General features: G+C 43.1%; 2 protein-coding genes across 2 annotated transcripts in view; both read right to left on the bottom strand.

Moving 5' to 3' along the window:
• Window positions 1-4,186: 4,186 nt before the first annotated feature.
• The window catches only part of ncf4 (neutrophil cytosolic factor 4), a 38,646-nt gene continuing 18,435 nt past the window's right edge, over window positions 4,187-24,397 (bottom strand). Inside the window, exons 7-10 of the mRNA XM_079499147.1 lie at window positions 19,022-19,120; window positions 12,998-13,155; window positions 12,227-12,292; window positions 4,187-4,420 (exon numbers count right to left, since the gene is read on the bottom strand). Of these exons, the coding sequence (XP_079355273.1) occupies window positions 4,213-4,420; window positions 12,227-12,292; window positions 12,998-13,155; window positions 19,022-19,120 (531 nt within the window). The 3' untranslated portion in view covers window positions 4,187-4,212. The remainder of the gene's footprint in view (window positions 4,421-12,226; window positions 12,293-12,997; window positions 13,156-19,021; window positions 19,121-24,397) is intronic.
• LOC306922082 (nucleoside diphosphate-linked moiety X motif 6-like) lies at window positions 7,345-8,445 on the bottom strand (the record flags this gene model as incomplete). Its single annotated transcript, XM_079499471.1, has 1 exon — window positions 7,345-8,445. One exon carries the CDS (start codon window positions 8,443-8,445, stop codon window positions 7,501-7,503), a length of 945 nt encoding a protein of 314 aa, XP_079355597.1. The 3' UTR covers window positions 7,345-7,500.

Here is a 24,397-nt window from a genome sequence, read left to right as displayed (position 1 = left end):
TCAACATAGAACTAAAATAAAGAAAAACATAATATGCATCATGAATCAGACAATAATCAATATATATAATCTCATATATATATGAGCACAAGCTGTTCACTTAAACCATATTTACATAACCAATAAAATCCATACAGTGCATAGATATCAAATGCAATATGAAAACAATAAACCTCAAACCAATAACCAATAAACTGTAGCGACTGTGGCTCAAGAGGTAGAGCAGGTCGTCCAATGATCCATGGGTCGGCGGTTTGAATCCCGGCTCCTCCTGTCAAACATGTCGAAGTGTCCTTGGGCAAGACACTGAACCCCAAATTGCTCCCGATGTGCTGGTTGGTACCTTGCATGGCTTCCGCCGCAATCGGTGTATGAATGTGTGTGTGAATGGGTGAATGTAATGCACAATCTATGTAAAGCGCCTTGGATAAAGGCGCTATATAAATGCACCATTTACCATTTAAAAAGATTTTCACCATGTCCCCTTTCCAGCTGGGTGCTAATAATGTTGAGTCAGTCTGTCCATGGTTTGTTCCAACTGAAAATGTACATTATGATTAGAGGACTGTTTTAAACCAGTCCCCTGCACCGCCACAGCTGAGCTACCTGGGTTCCAACTTAGAGTATACCGGTATATTAATAGAGACGTCACCGAGAGGAAACACAAAACGCAAAAAATACATGGTGTCCCGAAAGTAGGTACTGCAGCTCGAGCGGCATTTGGGCCAATCACATGAACGCGCTGAGCAATACACAACAACGGCGGCGCTCGTTCATGACTCGCTCGCAGTGCACGCACACACGGTACTTGTTCATGTGCTTGGCCCAAATGCATCCCAGAATGTGGATGGGAGGAGAAATCCGATGACGTCTCTATTAATATATACTCTAAGGGTTCCAATCACCAATTATCCTTAACTAGATAGACCAATGTCAAATTTAAAGGGCCAGCATGTCAACACTTCCTGAACATCACAATAAAAGGTAGACTGCGGGTCCGTTACACATACACACATACAGTATATGCGTCTCCTCACAAGGAACAAATGTGGTATGGGGACCTATGACCTATGACCCTTAGATCTCCTAACATTTTGAATTATATGAAAACAGTTAATGTAGTGTTTTTATGGGTTTAGGTATGTGTTTTTGTATAGGCCTACGAGTATCTGTTGGGGAGGGGGGAGGGAGGGAGGGGTATTTTGGAATGTATTTTTTATTTTATTTTTATCTCTTATTCTCCTACCTGCACTAGATGCGACCAGACCTCCGGTTATGCTATGCTATGGTGTCTCTTGTCTGTTGTCCTGTATTGTTTTGTATTTGTATGTCGGAAACCACTACTGTTACTGTAAACACAATTGCCCTTCTGGGACATTAATAAAAACCTTGAAATTTGTTGTCTTTGTAAGTAAACATACTGTTGTTGAAAAGGTTTGTTCCAAACATGGTGGTGGTTGTTGTTGTTGTTGTTATATAGTAGGACCACAATGGAAACAAGTCCCCAGGACTATTGTGTTTTTCTTTTAGCCTTAATTAATGTCTTTTGAACATACACCTGGATAGGCCTATTTGATATAATTCCTGTTTCTCTTTCAACTGCAAAAAGTTGGGAGGAATTCCTTTACACGTGTGATGTGATAATAAACTAATAAACTAATTTGTTCAAGTTTTGATATCTTTAACGCTCAATTGCTCAATGCCCCTACGACCAGCTTTTGGTTGAGGAATTTAACGACCAGTTTGGCACATCAACAATCTAACATATACAATTAGGAAGAAACCTGCTGTATTCTAGGGAAAGGTTCTTGGACTTCATTAAGCGAGGTGACATTGAAGAGGCTTTGGATGTATAGTTCAGTTGTCAGCTGTTGGGTGGGGGGTAAGGAACTGTGATGGGGACATTGTGCATTTGTTAAATGTTTGTTTAATTGTATGTAATGTTTTTTTTGTTTTTATTATTCATGGACATATCCTGTTGTTTCTTTGAAGATTTGTGCTGCCATTTGGGTGTATGGAAAAAATATATGTGAATAATTGTTTTGTTTTGTTTAATCTGTTTGTCCCAGGCTTTTTCCTATACTTTTCGCTGATGACACCAGTTTAATCATAACACACAGCGACTTTCATTCCCTCATATTGGAATAAAGGCATGGAACAAATTTCTACATGGTTCCAAGCAAATTATTATCCATATTTATCCTTTAATGTTGTTGTCTTTGGTGGTAAAAACAAAAAACATTGTACAGAGGGAGTTCAACAAACCATGTGCAACCCAGATTCAGCACAAACAAGGGACAAAATTAATTTCGCTCCTATGCCACAAACATTTGGAACGCCCTACCAACTGTCATCCGTGACTCCTTCAAAACCGCTCTCAAAGGGCACCTACGGACGGCTGCAATTCGAAACTGGCCCCTGTAAAATCTGAATCCCCCCCATCCCTTTTTCCCCTCACTGTTATATGTATTTTCCCCCTTTTTACCTCCTTTATGATGATTTCCTGTTTTTGGCTATATAGAAGTGTATATTTGTACGTCTCTAAATGTTATGATGAATTGAAAACGGTGGACCCTCTTGTAAACAAGTGTTATGCTTTATGGTGTCGTCCACTCACAGTTAACAGTTTTTGTATTGAGTTGTGCTTGAAATGTACTGTAATTCTGCAAACTGTTAATAAATACTTTAAAAAAAACCCTGATGTCTCTAATTCTGATTGTCCGTGTTTAAACTGCTGCGCCTCTGGTGTGAAAATTACTGAACACTGATGGATGATGATGTTTGTGGATAAGTTTCCTCATGGAATGTGGATGTAAATGGCACAAACAATTGAAAAGGAAAAATTAGTCAAATATATACTGGGGAAGGTACCAGTTCTCAGTCAGAAATGGAATGTGGAAAACGAGAAATTATGCTCACGGCCAAGGCCACTTCCAGAATTTCTTCCGATTGTCTGATTGCTCAAGCCGACTTGGCAGCATTTCAGATAAAACAAAAGCTATCAAAAGGACAAACATGAACTTGAAGCTGAGGAGGAAAGGTTGCGAAAGAGAAAGGAGCAACTGAAAATGGAGGACATTACAGCAAATGGCAAAATGAAATGTGTTAAAATCTCAAAGTGTCATAAGTGGGAGGTCCTCTAAAACAAAGCATGTGGATGGAACGAATTCTTACGTGGGGAAAAAACACAAGGGAAAGCACAAACCCTCAATGCCAGTGACAAAGGAACAAGGCCTAAAGGCAAAAATAACTCAATTCATTCATTCACAATCACAGCCTCTGTCAGTTATGCACCAGGAAGCATACCCACGCCCAGTTCAACAAAACCCTCATGCAATGCAATATGTTTTCAATGATTCCAATGCAAATGCTCATTCTGGAAATCCAAATGTACATTCTGAATATGCAAATGCTCATTTTCAAATGTTAACTCTGGAAATGAAAATGCAAATAACTTTCAAAATGAGATGCTTGGCATTATGAGAAAGCAAAATGAAATAACCACAATGTTTGCGAACGCAGTGAGCACTAACTATGAGACCTATAGCAGAACATGTCTGTCTGTGTGTGTGTGTGTCTGTGTGTCACGCTGTAACACCACCCCCCCGCCACCAGAGGGCGCAGCTGTATCACACACAAAAAACACACACACACACACACACACACACACACACAAAAAAAAACTTAACTTAAAAAAAAAACCTAACTTAAAAAAAAACTTAACTTAAAAAATGTACGAGCTGCGTTCGCTTCCCGCGTTCGCGCGTCTTACTTACTTGTGATATACCGGTAGCAACAATGCCTCTAATCTTTGCCAAGGAGAGGTGCCAATCTTTGATGGGGATCCATTAAAATATCATGCTTTTATGAAGGCTTTTGAGAATGGAGTGGAGAACAATACTCAAAATTACAGTGACCGTCTGGAGCAGCAGACAAAGGGTCTTCCCAGGGAACTTGTTCGGAGCTGCCAGCACCTGGACCCTGTGAGAGGGTATGCTAAAGCCAAGGCTCTATTGAAGGAGTTTGGAAACGAGCAGAAAATTGCATCTGAAAAACACACATGCATGGCATGCTCATACAGGGCAGGCATGATATGCTCGCATGCACACACACACATCATGGACTAATGAGCAACAGTGATTTCCTTGTGTTTCTTTGTGTATACATATGAATGCTAATTTCTCTCTCTCTCTCTCTCTCTCTGCTTCTGTCTCAGATCTCTGTGTTGTAGACAGACAGGTCAAGGGTCATGGTCACATACAGTTCCCATAGAAACTGATTGACGGGTCTCTTGACTGACCGCCGATGACCTCTGCTTTCCTGGATCATCAACAGGACATCCTCGTCATCGATGATGCGGATCAGGTCGCCCTCGGGGTCACGATAGTTCAAGGCTATGTCCTCCACCTTGAACACGGACCTGTGGGGAGGAAAAGTTCATTGTCAAAAATCATTAGGCTGCTAGTCTCGCGTACCCAGACGATCAGAGACCCACTGATACTGATATCTCATTTCAATAAATGGGCTTGGATGCTGGAGAAAACCAGTGCTAACAAACCTATATGCCTATAGTGCTTTGAAAACAATGATACCGGCTCAAACAAGGGGCTCATCCGGCTCAAACAAGTGGTTAAATAAATTTTGCTCCTACTGTATGCCACTAAAATGTGGAACGCCCTACCAACAGCCGTTAAGAAATGTGAATCCCTAGACTCCTTCAAAATCGCTCTCAAAGAGCACTTACGGGCGGCTGCAATTCAAAACTGCTCCCTGTAAAAGGGTTAAAGACCCCCCGCCCCATTTTTTTTTATTTCAGTTTGGGCAACTTCGCAGAATTATAAACACGACATATTTCTTACAACTGCTTTTTTTTTTCACACAACCTCAGCTGTTTCACACTTTCATAGAATATATATATATTATACACTCATACACACAAACAACTTCACATACATTTACAATTATTCACAAAAAAACAAGGAAATAAAATACTAGAATTATTCACCATAAAACAAGGAAATAAAATACAAGTAGAGAGACAAAAACAACAGAGCGTCAACAACAATGGGAAGTGAACAATACTGAATACAGACATGACTGGAGACAGAGGCAAGCATATGCCCCACCCCATTTTTGAGGGGTTCTACATTTGTGTGTCTTTAAATGTTCTGATACATTGAAAATGGAGGACCCTTATGTAAATAAGTATTCGGCCTTTTTTCTGGTTTTATCATGATTTTGTATTGACCTGTACTTTCTTTGAACTTTTTCCATTCTACAAACTGTTAATAACATTTTCAATCAATCAATCAATCAAACCGTCTCATGGTCTTTGTATTGGTTTTTACAATGCTCTTATCTATCTATAAATGCACCATGTCTCTATACGTCTGTACGTCTGTAATCCGCGTAAGAACCGTTCGCCCCTCCGACCAGTCGGTCGGACCCACGGTTGTCCATAACCGCCACAAAAGGCCTCTACTCGGGCTCTGGACAGGGTCCATATATGGAGCTGGCATCACAACACTCCATATTTGGGCATGCCTGACACAGAACTCGTTAAGGTTTTATTGATAACGATCACCTTATCGAGCAGGCGTATCGAGCCGGGTCCTTATCGAGCCCAAGCTTATTGATACTCGGGTCTCGATAAATGCCTAACCGGGTTTGGAATGGACCCGATTGTCGGGCTCCATCCCTAAACGGGACACAGAGAGACAGATACAGAAATCTCCATATATGGAGATAAAAGGGACACAGACAGATGGGTGGAACGGGTACTCTGACACGGGTACAACGGTATGCATAGCCAGGTGGGAATGGATCTCCAACTTCCATCGTTACCGACTCAGTGCTCTACAGTCTACAGCCGGGCACCGGTCTAGTTTATATAAAAAATAATAATAATAACAGCATTGTTTGTCAGCAATAGTTTGCACCCAGTTTTAACACATTCAGTGAATTTAGATGCCACCAGACGTATCAGCAGACACATTGTATTGTACACATTCTATTGTTCGCTAGTTTTGTAATTTGAAATGGCTTAGATTGGCACTGAAGAGATGAAATGTACTGTACAGTGTGGTAGGATTTGGAATAATTCCCTACTTTAGAACAGGATCATTTGGTTTCATATAATAGTAAAAATCACACCCGTGTGAAGTGAGGGGCGCTAATATATTAAAGTCTAACTCATGTTGATCAGGTGATGTAATGGTGATGGAAAACAAACAGTGCAAACACAAACATTAAACGCCATTAACCATTAAGAGACAATATGACGTATCGTAAATGACACATTATGACATACATTTTCCCTTCATTGTCAATGTGTTTACAAAACAAACATTGAACTAATGGGCTAGCGCCCCTCAAACATAAAGTCCCACAGAATAGTAAAATGGATACCTAAAAATCACACCCATGTGAAGTGAGGGGCACTCTTATCATACATCATCTCATGAACTTTTTTTTCCTTTTTCTGGTAATCACATATACGCTACTCTTTAATAGCTGTAAGCAAATATTTCCCAGCCTAAATCACTATTATTATTAACACTTAGACCGCTATCATTTATTGAAAAATTAGGATCTAATTCACGCCAGCATTTTTTTAATTTGAGCTCTTATTTTGAAAAGCCGCCATTTCCGGTCCACAACCGGTAGTCTTAAGTTAGGAGTTTTCACACAGCTGGATGGGCCTTGTTTACAATGTGAATCCAGGCCGGAGCTCCGGAGAGCTCTAGATTGTCAGCTCTGTGCCGTCAAAGAAACGCTGTTTTGACCAAAAATGCCATCTGGGACAAGGAATAGGAGATACAGGCGATTGAAAGAAATGGATAGAATGGATGCTTATGGCGACGACGATCTAAGATGGGCGATCCAGCGCTGTGCTAACAACACAGCTAGCTAACCGGCTAACGTGAGTAGCATTTTGGCTCGAGCAATCGAACGCGCTATGAAAGCTCAATTGCCGAAGGCCGTCGGCAATGGCGTTAAGCGCCAGTATCAAAATTAATGTTTAATTGACTTTAATCGTCGGCAATGGCGCGGAGGGTGTTAAGGCATACATCCTGACAGAGATTAGCATATACAGAGCACACCTTTTATAGTTTTAAGATAGAGAATCGCTATTAATCAACAGTAGAGTAGAGAACAGTCTCATTCAAGATATTCCAACCCATTCTGGCTTTAGTTTTTAAAACCACAATGTGAAAATGCTTTTTATTTTACATAATGGTGATAATCATGATTCTGATTGCACCATTATTCATAACGTAACAGTTCTTAAAAAGACTCACATGTGGAAAACATCACTGGTCATAAATACACTTAAGGTAGAAATGCTAGAAGCGAGCTACACTATGCTGCATCATTAGTCTTATGAGGCAGATTACGATGCTTGTTTAAAGATGTTTTCCAGTTGAATCATGTAAAATGTCGCAACAACGTTAAATAAATGACATTTTGCCTGGTTTATAGCAGCTTTTCGAGGACTCGCTAGGGTTTTAGTGCCATGGGTAGCCGCCGGTGGTACAACTGGTACAACTGGTACGCCGGAATCTCCTCCATGGCGAGGTCGATTGTGTCAAAGCCGTGCTCCAGGCCGTGAAGCAGTAGCCTGGCTATGCGCGTGGTAATGGGCGTAGTTTCGTTGGTCTTGGCGAGCTCGGCGAGGTCCAGCCACTCACAGCGCAAGCACTCCCGAGTGCAGAAGTTGATGTCATAGGTGAGCGGGCTGAGGCGACAGATGAAGTACATGTCGGACATGCCAAAGGCTCCCGGGTGGTTGTGCTGCTGCCGGATGCTGAGGAGAGACCTGAACTGGGAGTGGACGCCGGTTTCCTCGTAGACCTCGCGGACTGCCGTGGCACCAATATTTTCTCCAGGATCGGACATACCTCCAGGGAACTTCCATGCATTCTTTGTCTTATTTTTGTCTTGAACGACGAGAACCTTTCCATTGGACTCGTCGACAACCGCACCTGCCACTCCGATTTGGTGTGTTGCAAAGCCTCTTAATCTGCTCTCCCCTTCCCCCAGCCAGAGAGCCAGGACGGCTCGGTCCAGTCTGGCATGGTGGAAGGTGAAACCGTGGCTGGAGGCGGCGCCGGCACAGCGGCTCAGTGAGATGGGTACGTGAAGCCACACAGCCACCTTCCCCTCCGCCTTCCACTGGATCAACGAGTCTCGCAGTAATTCGCTGAACGCACTTTCGCTGATGTCCAACGGTAAGCTGCTGCTGTCCAGCTTGACCGTCACTCCACCGAACCTGTCCACCGTCCCGGTCAGCAGGACACTTGTCCTTGTCCCCTGCGCCCCCCTGTGCTGCTGCTGGGACAACCAACGGACTGTCTTATTGTTCGGTCGTATGTGTGAAGAAAATAGACTCCACAGTGTGCTTCTTCTCACCAGGGGGGAAAGTGTGCCACGCAAAGCGGTCATGATGTTTTATGTTTAATACCAGACCGTTAAAACCTGCTACAAAACTACACAAATAACATTCTTTCTTGGTCAGTCAATCACATAGTCGACTGGACGGGACTAAGCATCGCGTCCCCCCAGACTCATGAACAACTGAATTTATGTGATTGGTTCGCCGATTTGCTCGTCTACATACAGTATGGCGTAAATTTTCCCTCAATGACATTTCATGTTTGTGTTGCCTCAAATTTACGTCATATTTGAGGCACATAATGACCTAATTTCTCCTTTCATTGTCAATGGCAAATATGAGACGTGTGGGGACAGAAACCCCACTAATAACAGCATTTACCTATCTAAATGTACAGGTAAATAAAATATATTGAGACAGCGAGAGAAGAGACAGAAAGAAAGGGAGAACAACGGAAGCGGGAGACACTTTCACATGTGAGAAAGGGAGATAAAACAAGAAAGCTTGAGTGTATTTCAAAGGAGTAACAAGAGTCCCAGTAGAACTAATTTGAGGAGGGCAAGTGAGGAGAGCAACTTTACGACCTGCGATGTCTATATTTGCGACCCTCAGGGCAGGGCTGGTGAATTAATGGAGGCATCTTCATCCATCTTGTTCCTTCTGGAATTGAACTGTACAGTAGCTTCTGTTCACTGTGATTGGCTCATTAGACACACCTGCTACACACACTGCCCCAGTTGATCTGTCAAGCACTGCACACCTGTTACCAGTTACTTGCTGTGCACATTTAATGTCACATATAATCGTCAGAAGCGGAGCTGCAGCAAATGCATGCCGAGATATTGAACGCGTCAATTACCCATCTTGTTTTGCTGGTTGTTGACAGTGGCAATTTGCTCATGTGAAGTTTGTTTAACTTCTGGAGTGGTTAAGGCTCGCTGAAAGAAAATTAGAAGTGAAAAGCCTGCCAAGTGGGGTCAGCTATGCACTTTTTCCTATTGGTTGACGTCTGGTCAGACTTGCACTTAGCGTGGCGCATCAACAGAAACAACGCTCCACCCATTTGCTCCAATAAAATGAAAGTGGAAGGGACACTGATGCTTCTGATGTGTCGTGCCTGTAGTTCTCTGTGGGAGTCCTGGTCTCACAAACAAGACAAGGCAGCTCTGTGTGGTTGTTCATCAAGGAAGCACATGATGTGGTGACTTTGTACCTCTCGTAAAGCCTTCTTCAAGATGCGGATTTGTACGCACCAGTAACACCACATTTGAAATTAATGTTTGAGGTCAGAGGAATATACACATCTCAATTCATTTTCTGGATGACAATGGCCCCACCTTTATCATTACTCATAAACTCTGCTAGAGTTTTTCTCTCGGACTCTAAGAAGTTAGAAGTAAAACTAAAGTGTTTTGACAGAAAGATTGAAGATGGTTTATTTACCTTGGGTTTGAAACCCTAGTGGAGACAGTTTTGTGACCGACTGTGATAAGACACAGAGTTCTAGACAGTATCTTTCGTATACAAAGCCCTCAATCTTATAGCTCTAAACTAAACTCTTCCACTATTCCATTTGCAGGGCCTTTTCTTCTGTTACTCGTTTTCCCTGACTAGTTGAACAACATTTTAGAGCACTAGACCGGCCACTGGCCTACCCGGGAACGATGCAAGTTGGGAATGCATGCCCCACCTGATTATGTGATACCTGTCATACCCGTTGTACAAGTGCCCGTCGTACCCGACTGTTTGTCATCTGTTTGCCTGTGTCCCTCTAATGCCCATACACAGTATGGAGATTTTTGTATCTGTCTGTCTCTGTCCATTTTCTTGCCCATATAGGAGTTCTGGAAGTCCAGGCCAGACGTCAGTACTATGACATCATATTGATGATACTGAGGTCAGACTCAGCTACAAATCATCCATGACGAAATGGGGCTTGGCAAACAGCACAGCGTGTGAGTCCAGTGAGCCTGTACAGACTGCCAAAAGACTGTCCCCTACATCAGGGGTTCTCAACGTTTTTGGCCGGGGACCCCCGGAAATGCTTTGGCAATGTCTCGGGACCCCCGCCCCGCCCCCTCCCGACCCCCAATATAAATTGACTGCTACAATAACCTTAAACCATTTTGGGCGGGAACCTATTTTGGTGTTTTAAGCATTGTTATAATTTAGCTATTGAAAAATAGCAGATCTACAAGCTCATAGCGCGCCACCGAGTGGCGCGCTACGAGCTTGTAGGTCTGCTATTTTTGAAAAATCGTGAAAATAACATTTGAAAAATCGTGAAAATAACATTTGAAAAATCTTTTTTTTTTTTTTTTTTTTTTTATAATTTGGGGACCCCCTAAAATAATTTGGCGACCCCCCGAGGGGTCGCGACCCACGGGTTGAGAACCCCTGCCCTACATAGACGACCCCCAGAAACCGGCCTCTTCGACGTAGGACCAAAGACGAGGGCATGGCTACACAAACTTGAGTTGGACATCTGACAATGCACAAAAAATAACACGGTCTCCAGGTCCCATGAGCTCCGGTGCATTTCAAGCCAGCCCCGACGCTGTGATTGGCTGAGGCGTGCGCTGGGAAATACATGACGATATGGAAAAAGGTATCTCAAAATACCATATGATGTTGTGTTTTAAATAAGTAGAAGAGACTCTAGTGTCAGACATTCAGATAACACACTGGTGGAGGTTTGTACTCAAGTGGATCTGTGCCGGGATTCCTCACTGTTCTCCCTGGCAGCCATTGATATAATCTGTCATCTCAGTATTCCAAAGCATCCCAATGGCTGCTGTGGTGTCTTGTTTCCTTCCATTTCCTTATGAATATCATTGCGACTCCGTTTTTGTCATTTCCATCTCAGCACTTGTTTTAACCAGCTTCTCATTCCCATTCTCAGTCACCAACAACATTAAGTCCAGTGAGTATTAATTTAATATTGCACACTTGTCAAAGAGCAGATTTCTTGTATATCCATAGACCAATGGAATTCTGCACTTAATCCCATGCTGGTTTTAAGTCGAGCGAATCAGCCTGACTGAACATTTCAGGGACAAACATATTTATTTCAGTCATTACTTGACCGTACTTGGATTTGACAGGATGAAAGCCCTAATCCTATGATGTGCGTATGATTAGCTTTCATTTTTATCTTCCATAATCTTTGAAGTACGGTATTGATTTAGGAAGAGAAGTTTCAGCCCATCAAAGGGAATCGTGAATGTGAAATTTGAAAAGGCAAAGGGAATTGGAATACCGTCATAAGCCTGATTTATAGTTCCACGCTGGTGTCATACACCAAAAATAGCAGCTCACACGGCACAGTAGACCAGGGGTTCTCAACGTTTTTGGCCGGGGACCCCCGAAAATGCTTTGGCAACGTCTCGGGACCCCCGCCCCGCCCCCTCCCGACCCCCAATATAAATTGACTGCTACAATAACCTTAAACCATTTTGGGCGGGAACCCCTGTTGGTGTTTTAAGCATTGTTATAATTTAGCTATTTAAAAATAGCAGATCTACAAGCTCATAGCGCGCCACCGAGTGGCGCGCTACGAGCTTGTAGGTCTGCTATTTTTGAAAAATCCTGAATTAAAAAAAATAAAAATACATCTTATTATTATTTTTTTTTGGAAAATAATTTGGGGACCCCCTAAAATAATTTGGCGACCCCCCCGAGGGGTCGCGACCCACGGGTTGAGAACCCCTGCAGTAGACTACACTTAGAATTTAACAATCTTCTTGCTAACAAACAGCTTCAAGAAGACCAGCAGAAAAGCGGTAGAGAGAACGCCCCACACCCACCCTACCCAAGCCCCCTTTACTGTACCTCATACGAGTGAGAAGGTCCTGGTATGAAGGCTGGATGCTCACGTCCTCTTCCACGCACACATCTCTACCGGGAGAATAATACAATGTTACTGATACCTTCATCGGTTCACATGGTAAATGGTAAATGGTGCATTTATATAGCGCCTTTATCCAAGGCGCTTTACATAGATTGTGCATTACATTCACCCATTCACACACACATTCATACACCGATTGCGGCGGAAGCCATGCAAGGTACCAACCAGCACATCGGGAGCAATTTGGGGTTCAGTGTCTTGCCCAAGGACACTTCGACATGTAGACAGGAGGAGCCGGGATTCGAACCACCGACCCATGGATCATTGGACGACCTGCTCTACCTCTTGAGCCACAGTCGCCCCACATGAGAGACTGCAATAGATAGAACACGATAACGCAACACAATCCATTGCAGGTTTTACAGGTAGCCGCCAGGTGAGACAGACTACTACAGTTTGAAATGAACTCATGCCTCATACCTGTGCAGTCATCTCATACAGGAATAATAGAGTGCTAGGACATTTAGGCTGACAAGGTGATTAATAAAGTGTCAGCTGACGCGCGCACGCACGCACGCACGCACGCACGCACGCACGCACGCACGCACGCACGCACGCACGCACACACACGCACACACACACACACACACACACACACACACACACACACACACACACACACACACACACACACACACACACACACACACACACACACACACACACACACACACACAAATGCATGCTCCCACCTGGTATCAACTCCAGAAGGTTTCAGCAGAAAGCAGTGCAGACAACTGTAGCCGCCTATGTATGGGGATTCTCCCCTGTCACTCTCTGAGATGGGGAGGGACTTAATGATGTTCACAAAAGATCCTGGGAAAATCCCTGTCTGATTGTTCAGCGTGCCCTATAGAGGAAGTAGTACAGAATCAGGAAACATTAAAGACAAACTATTGCAAGTTGGAGAAGAGAGAGAGAGAGAGAGAGAGAGAGAGAGAGAGAGAGAGAGAGAGAGAGAGAGAGAGAGAGAGAGAGAGAGAGAGAGAGAGAAGACAGCCACAAAGCTGTTGTTGAAAACAAGATAAGAGAAAGTCCAGAGGAAAGAGTCAACAACTATAAATATGGAGGAGGAGCCCAAGAGACAAAGAAGAGCAATCATGAATCTAAAGAGAGAACGTGTCTTATGGAGATATGGAGTTAATACTGTTATAACAAACCACTAATTTAACAAGTATAAGCAGTTCCATGAAGTCCATAATGCATTATAATCAAACCTATAATGCATTGGAATCTGCTTATCACAGGTGATCATGTGCCTATGAGTCTGTGCTTGCCTGCACGCACATATACACATGAGACTAGCACACATCTAGAATCCTAATTTAGAATCATTTATCTCAAAGGAGCAATGACTTTGAGATAGGTCTTTGACCAGGCAGCTTTAGATTAGATTATAATCATTAATCTCTCCCAATCCTCCACTTGACACACAGTTTTACTTAACAGTCACACTCACACCCGATATTGCTCTGTGTGAATCCCCTTATTATATGAGTCTTGCTGGTTGACAAGGAGATGACAAGGAACTCTCTTCAACTAAATGGGAGCAAAACTGAAGTGATTATTTTGGCAATTTAATCACTAGGCTACGCAATGCAACCCCCCCCCCCCCCCCCCCCCCCTCCCCCCCCCTTTAATAAGTACTTTCTGCACTTTCTGCCCCCAGGTCACTTAGGTAATATTCTCAACAACTCCAATCAGGCACATGAGCTCTTGAAATAAACCCTCAGATTCTTAAGGCCACCTCTGGATGGCAGTAACACCAAAAGCTGCTGCGTTGCGAGACATTTAGGATGTAGTCAAATGAATGAATTAGGATTGGTACTGCCAGATGATGAGGAAATGGATTTTGTTGCGCTTTCAAATTAATCTTGCCACTCATCTCAATACCTTCAATCAGGAAACTGAAATCTTGGCACAGGTGGCCAAAATGAAGAGATCACATTGGTATGCATCATTATGAACAGATATTTTTGTATTTGCATGCTCCACTGATGTGCAGCAGCAGGGAAAAATAGAATGTAAATGTAAAACTAATGGAGCAGGCAGCAGAAAAGCACTCGAAAAGTATTACGTCCGGCACAATCACAGCTGTGCTCATATATTATCCTGTGATCCTGTTAAGAGATATCAGTGGAGATTATTCATGAAAACAAACCTTTAGCCTGATGCTGAGAGCCAAAACTGTCAGGACAGAGTGTTTCTAATTTACAAACATAGTTTCCTGGCACACTTGTGCGCCACGGCCCCCCATTTGATATGTCCAAGCACGCTTAATGAACAGTAGTCACATGGAATAACTACAACACTATTTATGAAACGTGTTTTGTTTGGCAATGAAGCTTTCAATATTACAAAATATAAATATATTCAAATAAATTGTGTTACAAGATGTCATCAGATTCTGTATGAGCATTTACTTATGCTGTGTGGGTGTGAATGTTGGCTGACTCTGTGTCATGCGTGGCACACAGGCGAGGACAGTGAACAAGTGCACGTAAAAGTGCCACACTCAACATGAGAATTCCACTGGCTGTCAGTCAGCCGCATGCATGCAGACTTTAAATAGTACAGCAGTATTGAGTTCCCTGCACAAAAGACTTATCACAGTATGTTTATGACTCGGTAAGTCGATCCGTTTGAAACGGCTGACTTTGCTGATCCCTCCTCTATGGACAGACATTGAGACATGCTCCAACTGGTGGACAATGCAACGGTGTCTTTTATCACTTCACTTCCCCTGTCCCTCTCCGTTCTATTTCACTTCTTCATGTGCCCCTTTGTTTTTTTTATCCCTCTTTCTTCTCTTCCCTCCATCTATCTGTCCATCTATTTCCTCTCTCTCTCCTTCCCTTTTAAATATAGCTGCTGTCAGGCAGAATCTGTGTATATCCATATTTCAACTTATAAAGATTATTTTTTTGTAAACGAATGCCCTACTTTGCTGTACAAGAGTGTCGCGCAGAAGTAGGGGAAACAGTCGATCCACAAGCTCAAGCGACACCTTGTGTCAGTGTGAGCTTGAGCTTTAAAGTGAAAATATAAAAAATATAAATATTTGACCAATGAAACGTATTAAGAAGAGCTTCCGACTGAATACGTACACTGGATCCATTGGAACACAGGTTCCTTTTTCCATTTCCTGAAAAGTAACGTTTTTGGACATACAAGGTTTCTACCCGACAGTGATGATTTAATGCTGTGCTGGCATGACTTTGCACATTCACATTGTTGCTATGCATCCAAACAGTGTAAAAATGGAGCAACACAATACTGTACGGCATTGAGTACATCACTTATCTTGGCATCTGTATGGTTTGATGTTAAATGCACATTAAAATCTAGATTTTGCCAGCAAACAGCAACAAAAGTTATTTTACAGAAACTTTTTTATGCTTATAGGAAAATGATTGTTGAAGCAGTTTTACTATCAGTGTTGGAATTCGGAGATGTAATTAATTTACTGTAGACCCCCGGCCTAGACAAAGTCTACCATATATATTGCTAGTGATATCTATGGTAGGCCTACACACTAATGCATCCTGTATAATAAGTTCAGGCAGTGAGGCATAATACATATTGCACCTGCTTATCTATAAGGCCATTATCGGAAAGCTACAACCTATATCTCATTGATGCAGGATTGGAACTTTGGACTCTATCTAACTTCTAACGTCTTATGCTTTAGGTTCCCCAAGCACAGAATTTGTAAAGTCTGAAATGATCTTCAACACGCGATAAACGTATGATTTAAAACAAATGTCCCTGCCTCAATACTGTATGGAACTATTCTGTTTGTTTGTTTTATCTGTTTAGTTTGATTTAATTGTTTTTAAGTTTTACTGATCCAAAATGTACATCACATTCACAACATCATTTAAAATGAGGGCCTATACACTCAATGTATTCCTGAGGATTAAATAAAGGCTGAATGAATGAATGAATGAATGAATGTACTGTACTGTACTGTACTGTACTGTACTGTACTGTACTGTACTGTACTGTACTGTACTGTATACAGATAGAGATATGTCACAGTATACAGCTACTGTACGTATGTTTGTGGACTAGCTCAGTTGCCTTGTGGTTAGAGTGTCCACCCTGAGATTGGGAGGTCGGAATCCAATTCCCCGACCGAGTCATACAATGGCAATGGCACTCTGCTCGGCACTAAGCATCAAGGGTTGGTTTAGGTACTGTATATCAAGCTGCCTCACACTACAGAAAAAGAAGACCTACTGTACAGTATGGACTACATCACTTGCTCGATCAGGACCCATTAGTAGGGATGAAGCTCGTTCATTTTTATTGAAAACGAGCACCGTATCGATGAGGCTAACTGAGCCGGGTTCTTATCGAGCCCAATATAGAGCATGTGTTACACGGTAACTGGTTAATATGTGTACCGTCACTTTAAAAGTGTAATTTTGTTTACCTGGGCAGCGCTGGTTGGCAGCCTTGGCAGGTATCAATACACTTTTAGATCGACAAAACAGCCAGCCTGGGTGAATAGATTTATTTCTTGATCGCCTCTTGATTGTTTAAACATAACGTCATGGGCCGCTATGCTCGATCACAGTCTTGGTAAGCCTTATTGATACCGGGTACTCAATGAGCTTGTTATCGGGTTTTTTCGGGTATCGGGAATCGAGCTCCATCCCTACCCATTAGTTCCCTAAGGCTACTTACAGATACAGTTGGAGGCCATAGATATTGTCCTTTTCTTTTTGCTGAGTTTTGCGTGATCTGCGCAAAAGGACAGTTAACCCATTTTGGGCGGGAACCCCTTTTGGTGTTTTAAACATTGTTATAATTTAGCTATTGAAAAATAGCAGATCTACAAGCTCATAGCGCGCTACGAGCTTGTAGGTCTGCTATTTTTGAAAAATCGTGAAAATATTTATTTTAGAAAACTGGAGGATTTAGAAGGATTTTTTTAAATGTTGAGGTCAGGCCTAAATGGGTCAAATGATAAGGGACAATATCGGTGGCACCCAACTGTTAGATAAGTAATGTATACTACTGTACAGTATACAGATAGAGATAAGTAACTGGTACTTTATATACACATAGAAATAAGTAACTTGTACTGCTGTACAGTACTGTGTAAAGATAACCAAATCGGTCCGCTCAACAATCTATATCTCACCCTGTCTCACTCATCTCCCGTCTCATCACCACAAGAGTTCCCTGCACACATACTGTAGAAATGTGTGGGAATATGTGCTCATGAAATAAATAAATATGTGTGAAAAGAAATATCAATATGGCAGGTGTTGGCCAGTATTTCCCAGGAGCCATTTCCAAATATATTTTAGTTGAATATCTACTAGTGTTCAATCCTCACGTATACTGTATACATATTCTTGTGTCTGCAATAAAGACATTTTAATATTCCGCTAAAGGCATGCACCCTGATGTTCCAGAGGAGTTATTCTCAACCTTTTTCATTTCAAGGACCCCCCAGTGTGATCTGAATTAGACCACGGATCCCCCATTTGATATATGCCCTAGAATGGAATCCCCTTAAGGACCACCACGGGTCCCCGGACCCAATGATGAGAACCAGTGCTCCACAGGACATCATCAGACCCGTTGGTTTAAAAAAAACTCTTCCATGTTTGGAGGAATAGAAAACACAATCACTCTTGTGAATCCATGATGTATGAATTCCATAAATTCCTTTGTTTTACATAACTAATGTACTGTATATGAACTTCAGCATCCTGCCTCCCGTCTCTCTCTCTCTCTCTCTCCATATGCCACATGGCCAAACTGTTACCATGACTCCCAACCCTTCTTTTTCACGTCTAGTACCAATCTTTCCTTCTTTCTCTCTAATCTCACTATCCTCTCTGCATCTTTCTCTTGCTCCCCAATCCTTTTCTTCCTATACGGTCCCTCTGTCTCTCCATTAAAGGTAGGGTAAGTGATATTTTTGTTTAAAGGTTAAATCACTATATTCTGATAGTATAGTCATTGCTATAGAGTGTTTGTTCAGTAATGGGTCTCCCTCCCTGTCTCTCCAGCTCTTAAAAATAAGTTCAGCCAATCAGGAGAGAGTAGCTATTTATGAGCTTGATTTTGCATAGTGTTCCAGTTTCAATTTTGTCTGCTCATTTCTTCGTATCATCACTTACAAATCCACTTGTTCCACTGTATCCTGACCCGTTCTCTATCCTGATTGTATAAAATTGGTATCCCAGTTTCAGTTCCTGAAAATGCATTTTCTGTTTAATAAAAAGCTGGAGAGACATATGGAGACTCTTGTTACTGAACAATAGCAATGAGTACTATCACAATTTAAAGCTTTTTAACACTTATTTTAACCAAAAAGAATAACTTACAGTACCCTACCTTTAATGTCCTCCCGTGCTGGCCCTACCCTCACTCAGTCCTACTCACCTTTTTCTGTCCCTCTCTCATTTCGTGCATTATCTCCCTTTCCCTCCCTCTCTTTCTCTCTCTGTTCAGCTCCCTTACCATCTTTCTCTTGCGTACCATCCCTCTCTCTCCTTCCCTGCTCCCTTGCTCTCTCCCTATCCCTCTTTCTCTCTCTCACCCTCCCTCTCGCCTTCCCTCCATCTCCCGTTTCTCCCTCCCTCCCACTCTCTCGCTCTCGATTCCTCCCTCCATCTCCCTCTCTTCCTCTCTCTTCCTCTTTCTCTCTCTCTCTCTCTCTCTCTCTCTCTCTCTCTCTCTCTCTCTCCTACCTCCAGCCAGTCGGCGTTCACTCTGCTCAGCAGGAAGACCACCTCTCCCTTCTTAAGGCTCAGCTCCAGTTTGTCGTTGCCGCGAAAGTCAAACATCACCTGGGACACACACGCACACACAGACACACACAGACACACACACACACACACACACACACACACAGTACATATACAGGGGAAAGAAACAGACTCGAATCAACAGCAAGACACGGGACAAGACCAGAGGAGAGAGGGAGAGACAGAGACAAGACAGAGTCAGAAGAGACCGTGCGAGTGAACAGGTAAGATGCGTGAGACTTTTTTTTCTCCTGGTGGATGTGCTGATGTAAGTAACGGTGAGAGGAAGAGGGAAGAGAAAGCCTAATTTATAGCCTACTTCAATCAGTTGTTTCCTGGGAGCGACACCATTGTGCAATTAAGTCTAGAATAGGATTCAGAGAGGAGAAATTGTTCCGGCTGCCTGGAGAGGTAAGGTGTGTGAGGAGAAGAGGGGTGTGTGACGGGGAGGAAGTTTGGAGAAATCTGTAGAAAATCTGTTAAAACACAGAGCGCTCCCACATAAAGGTGCGGGTGGTATGTGATGTACAGGTAAATGATGTAAGTTTACTGTGTACTGTGTGGACGCCAACGTGCCTGCATGCACAAAGCAAAGCAAATGGACCCAAAAAACTCGAACCTCCTGCTGTGATCTTCACAAGCCGATAACCAGCGACCAGGCTTTATAAATTAACAGTGCACAATTGGTGCCCCCCACTGAGAATTGACTGCATGCAGTTTCATACGGTCTGTGTTAGGGTTGCGGTTAAGCGTTATTTAGGTCAGTTATGGTTTAGGTTAAGGCAATGGAATGAATGTCAATTGTCACATGTGCATGTGTTTTAAGAGAATCAAAAACCCATTGTGATAAGCTAACATAGTGACAGCACGCCATTGTGGAGTTGGTGTATAAACGGTACGATCTGATTGGCTCTAAAGCAAGTTCTGTGGTGGTGATGTTCTATTACTGGCAGTGTTCTGAAAACCCCTCTCACACACACACACTCACTCACACACACACACACTCACACACACGCTCACACACACGGCACGCACATGGCACGCACACGGCACGCACACCCACCCGCACGCACGCACGCACGCACGCACGCACGCACGCACGCACGCACGCACGCACGCACACGATTATGTGATGAATTAGCCTGCATGAAAGTAAAGGTGTGGCACACACTCTCTCTTTCACACACGCACGCACGTATGCACGCACTCATGCACCATGCAGTATTTATACTGTACTGTACATAATGTACATGTAATGTACTGTACATACTTAGTATGTACTGTATACACATACACATTCACATACACATACACAAAGGCAAGAGGGCCCTGTTTTGAGGCAGGTGGACAGGCTGGCATGGGGTGTGCAGCGAACGGGTGAATGGAACATTCCCCGAGGTGACGTGGACTTGGTATTTCGGGGACTCACTGACGCCGTGCGGCGGCGTGGTAGGAGATGAGGTGCCGTATACTATACGGCGTATAGCGTGCTGCACGTTGTTTGCACATCGGCAGGGATTCAACAAGGATTCGTGCCCATTCATGTTTTCCTCCAAAGATAACTTGACATCCTCTGCTGCCTTGGTGGTCTGTCTGTTGTTGTTGTGCATTGTTGATGACTCTGCACCTCCCGCAAGGACATCGCCTTCATTTTGGCTCGCCCGCTTCCCTGAAATAGGGCCCTGGAGTCCAAAGAAGCCACAGGCAGCCCCCTAGAGGCTGTGCTGCTCCTTACACCCAAACAGATCAAAGTGGTTTCAACTGAGTGACTGCCATCCTTAGAGCCTAGTGATTTCACTAGTAATCGCCCCCCAAAAATGCTTTCTAGACAATATGCTATCTAAATTATATCGTTACGATTTGTGGTCAAGATAAGATAAGAAACTAAAACATGAGAATGAGTGACCAAGTTCCAAGACCAAGTCGCTAGCTTTAATCCAGAGAGAACGGGGGGATAGTGAAGTGCTATAGGGGGTGAGGTGGAATTTGAATAGTAAAATATACTAGCACACAACGTGTCGCAATGCATAGATCGGCTATTTTCAGAAGACTAGATTTAGTGTACAGAGAGAAAAGGAGGGGGCAAAGTATAATGATTCATCCTGCAATGTGCCTATTTCTGGGATATTGTGTGTGCACATTTTGGCCTGAGGGTGGCACTAGAGGCAAGGTCATGTGGTCACTCAAATAGCTATAGTTATAGGCTATAGTCATAGTGGCTATAGTTCACCTGCCATATAATACAGCCAATGCGCTCAGCGAATTTCTTGGAAAAACTAGTAATAAGGATTTTGAGATTTTGAGTCTCTTGTGCAATTGGAGATTTTGGCCTACATGGCACTAGATGCAAGGCCATGGGTTGACCAAAATCAGCAGGGCTTATCCTCTGGGAGAAGCAAGAGTCATGCCAATCTGCCTGTCGGATTTCCAGATATCTTGTGTGCAAGTGGCGTTACAGGGAAGGTCATGGGGTCACCTAAATCAGTATAGGGTTAAGCATGAGGGTGCACAGCACATTTCAGGACAATTCCGTTTTTGAGAGCAAGGTGGTGGATGGATGGACAGACTGACCGACATTGCCTTGCTTAGGGCACTACTGCTAGCGAAGCTAAAAATACATAGGGAGAGGGAGGGAGGGAGAGAGAGAGAGAGATAGAGAGAGAGAGAGAGAGAGAGAGGGGAGGGGAGGGGAGGCAAAGAAGGAGAGGTAAGCAGTGGGAGGGAGGAGATGAAGAGGCGAGATGTATGCTGAGACCTAGATCATATGCACTGGCAGTTCTCTATACACAGTAAAATCATCAGTCTTCATTTAACACAGAGAGTAATACAAAATGTCATTGAACCACTACGGATCCATTTGATTACAACTACTACGCTCTCTGAGTTACACATGGATCAAATGAAAACAAAGGCTTTGACTGTGTACCACATGGAATAAAGCAAAATAAAATCTCAAGACTGAAAATGTAATGATGTTTTAGGCCAACCAGCTGAAGAGCTCATGACATTTCTGAGGCCATTTATGTTTCTGGAAGGTGCTTCTAAACTTGTATTACTCTTGCTAGTTTCACTTCAAATACAAATACCGAAAATAGACAATCTACAAGCACACGTTGTGAGCTTGTAGATCTGCTATTTTCGGTGCACAGACACGCTTGGCTTCTATGGACTCCAAATGACTGACATCAGTCGTGGCGACTGAGAACTTTAATCCATGGTACCATACTACCATCATAGTGTATGTAAGCATTGACTGTAGTATGGAAGGATTGACTGTGCACCGTGGTACTGTATGGAAGGTGTTTCTGAACACGTCTGCTACAGTGAATGAGCACTGAGCAGGTTTGTGCGTTGCACCAATGTATGGTTTAAAACCACTGCATAATAATCACATTGTCCCTGCGCTACACCCCACGTGTCGTTAATGAAGTTAATGGAGAGTGTGTGTGTGTGTGTGTGTGTGTGTGTGTGTGTGTGTGTGTGTGTGTGTGTGTGTGTGTGTGTGTGCGTGCAGGGTTAATGAGGCATGGGCCAGTGAGGAAGCCAGGGACAGAGGCAGCGGGCTGGATTAAAACTTCACTGAGAGTGAAATCGCACGCGAGCACACACACACACACACACACACACACACACACACACACACACACACACACACACACACACACACACACACACACACACACACACACACACACACACACACACACACACACACACACACACACACACACACACACACACACACACACACACACACACACACACACACACACACACTACACTGTATAGGCGCACCTGTTCTAACAGATGCATGCACGCACGCACACATGCACGCAGGCAGGAATGCACACAAACACACACAACGCATTAGAGTTCAAGACTGCTACTTACAATGCTTTAATCCAATGCTTCTTTTTTTTACTGTCTTTGCATTACATTTATGGTTGATGTGAAAATGTGTTGCAGGCGATAAGCGTAATTCTCCAATGTAAACTGAGAATAAATTGTGACAACTCCCTTTCCTTTTCATTCTCTCTCTCTCCTGTTATACTCCCCTCATCTATGTGCCTCTCCTCTGCCGTCCATCCTTTTTGCTTCTTTTCCTGTACTTTTAGGCACCTCTCAATCTCTGGCCAACCCTCTATCTCTCTCTGCACGAGACAGGTCTATCTATCTGTCTGTCGATCAGACTCCCTATCCCCATTGCCCTCTTTCTCTCTATCTCTCTCTCTATCAGTCGCCTACTTACTCTCCATGTCTTCCACTTGATGCTATGAATGTTTGAGTATGCGACTATATGCTCGCATAACAACTTTGAAGAGCATACACAACTATTTGTACAAAATGTACAAACATTTGTAAACTTTAACTTTAGGTGAAATGAACACTGCAGATTTCACTGTGCATTTTGTATTTTATTCATCCATTTTACCTTTATTTAAACGGGGAAACTCTTGCCCCATTGAGACAGGGGTCTCATTTGTGATAGTGCCCTGTTTACAAGCAAATCATATGGTCATAAAAGGAATAAAACAGGCCTGGGCCGATGTAACGGTCCGGGCACCTAGGCTGCTAATCCATCTCATTCTCTGCTAAAAACAACATCGAACGACTTGTATTAAAAGTCACAGATCGCCTAGGACGACATTGAACGAGCTATTAGTGGTATAATGCATCCAGCATCGCTGGTATCAAAGTATCATTTTTGCTGGTTCTTGGCGTCTCCGTCGCCTGGCAGCGCTTTGCTTCGGTGTTGTGACGTCAGTCAATATTTTATTATCTTTTATCTTTATTATCGCTTCTGACGAAAACGAAAGTATCTCCAGTGTGCCCCGGAAATGATTGATTGTTACTTCCGGTTCTCAAAATCAGCTGGTGGCTCTTCAGGATAAGGGCTATCCTGATGGCTATGGTGGTCTATGTTTCGTAACTAAAACTTGACCTTAAACTTGGCGGGGAAGGAGTTAAAAAATATATAAAAGGAATAAAACATAATAATACAACATAACGGGGTAATAAGGTAATACTGTTTAACAACATGAAACCCTAGTGTCCCTACTCTGGGCCAAACTGCCAAAATAGCCCATCAACGAGCTTGTAGATTATGAGCTTCTATAGATCGGCTATTTTCGGCAAAGATATTTGGTGCACAGGGGAAAAAGGAGGGGGACTAGAATAGTATATGGTTAAGAGGAATAAAAGCCACATGTAGTAGCATGTAGTAGGCTTACAGCAAGAGAATAAAAGAGACCTCAATTAGGTTTTTCCAGGGCAGGTATTTCGGATGCTGCCCAGTATAGGGTTCATGCTCTAATAGCC

This window comes from Electrona antarctica, assembly GCF_951216825.1.
Source record: "Electrona antarctica genome assembly, chromosome: 4".
NCBI lineage: Eukaryota > Metazoa > Chordata > Actinopteri > Myctophiformes > Myctophidae > Electrona > Electrona antarctica.
This window is presented reverse-complemented; position numbering and strand designations above follow the sequence as displayed.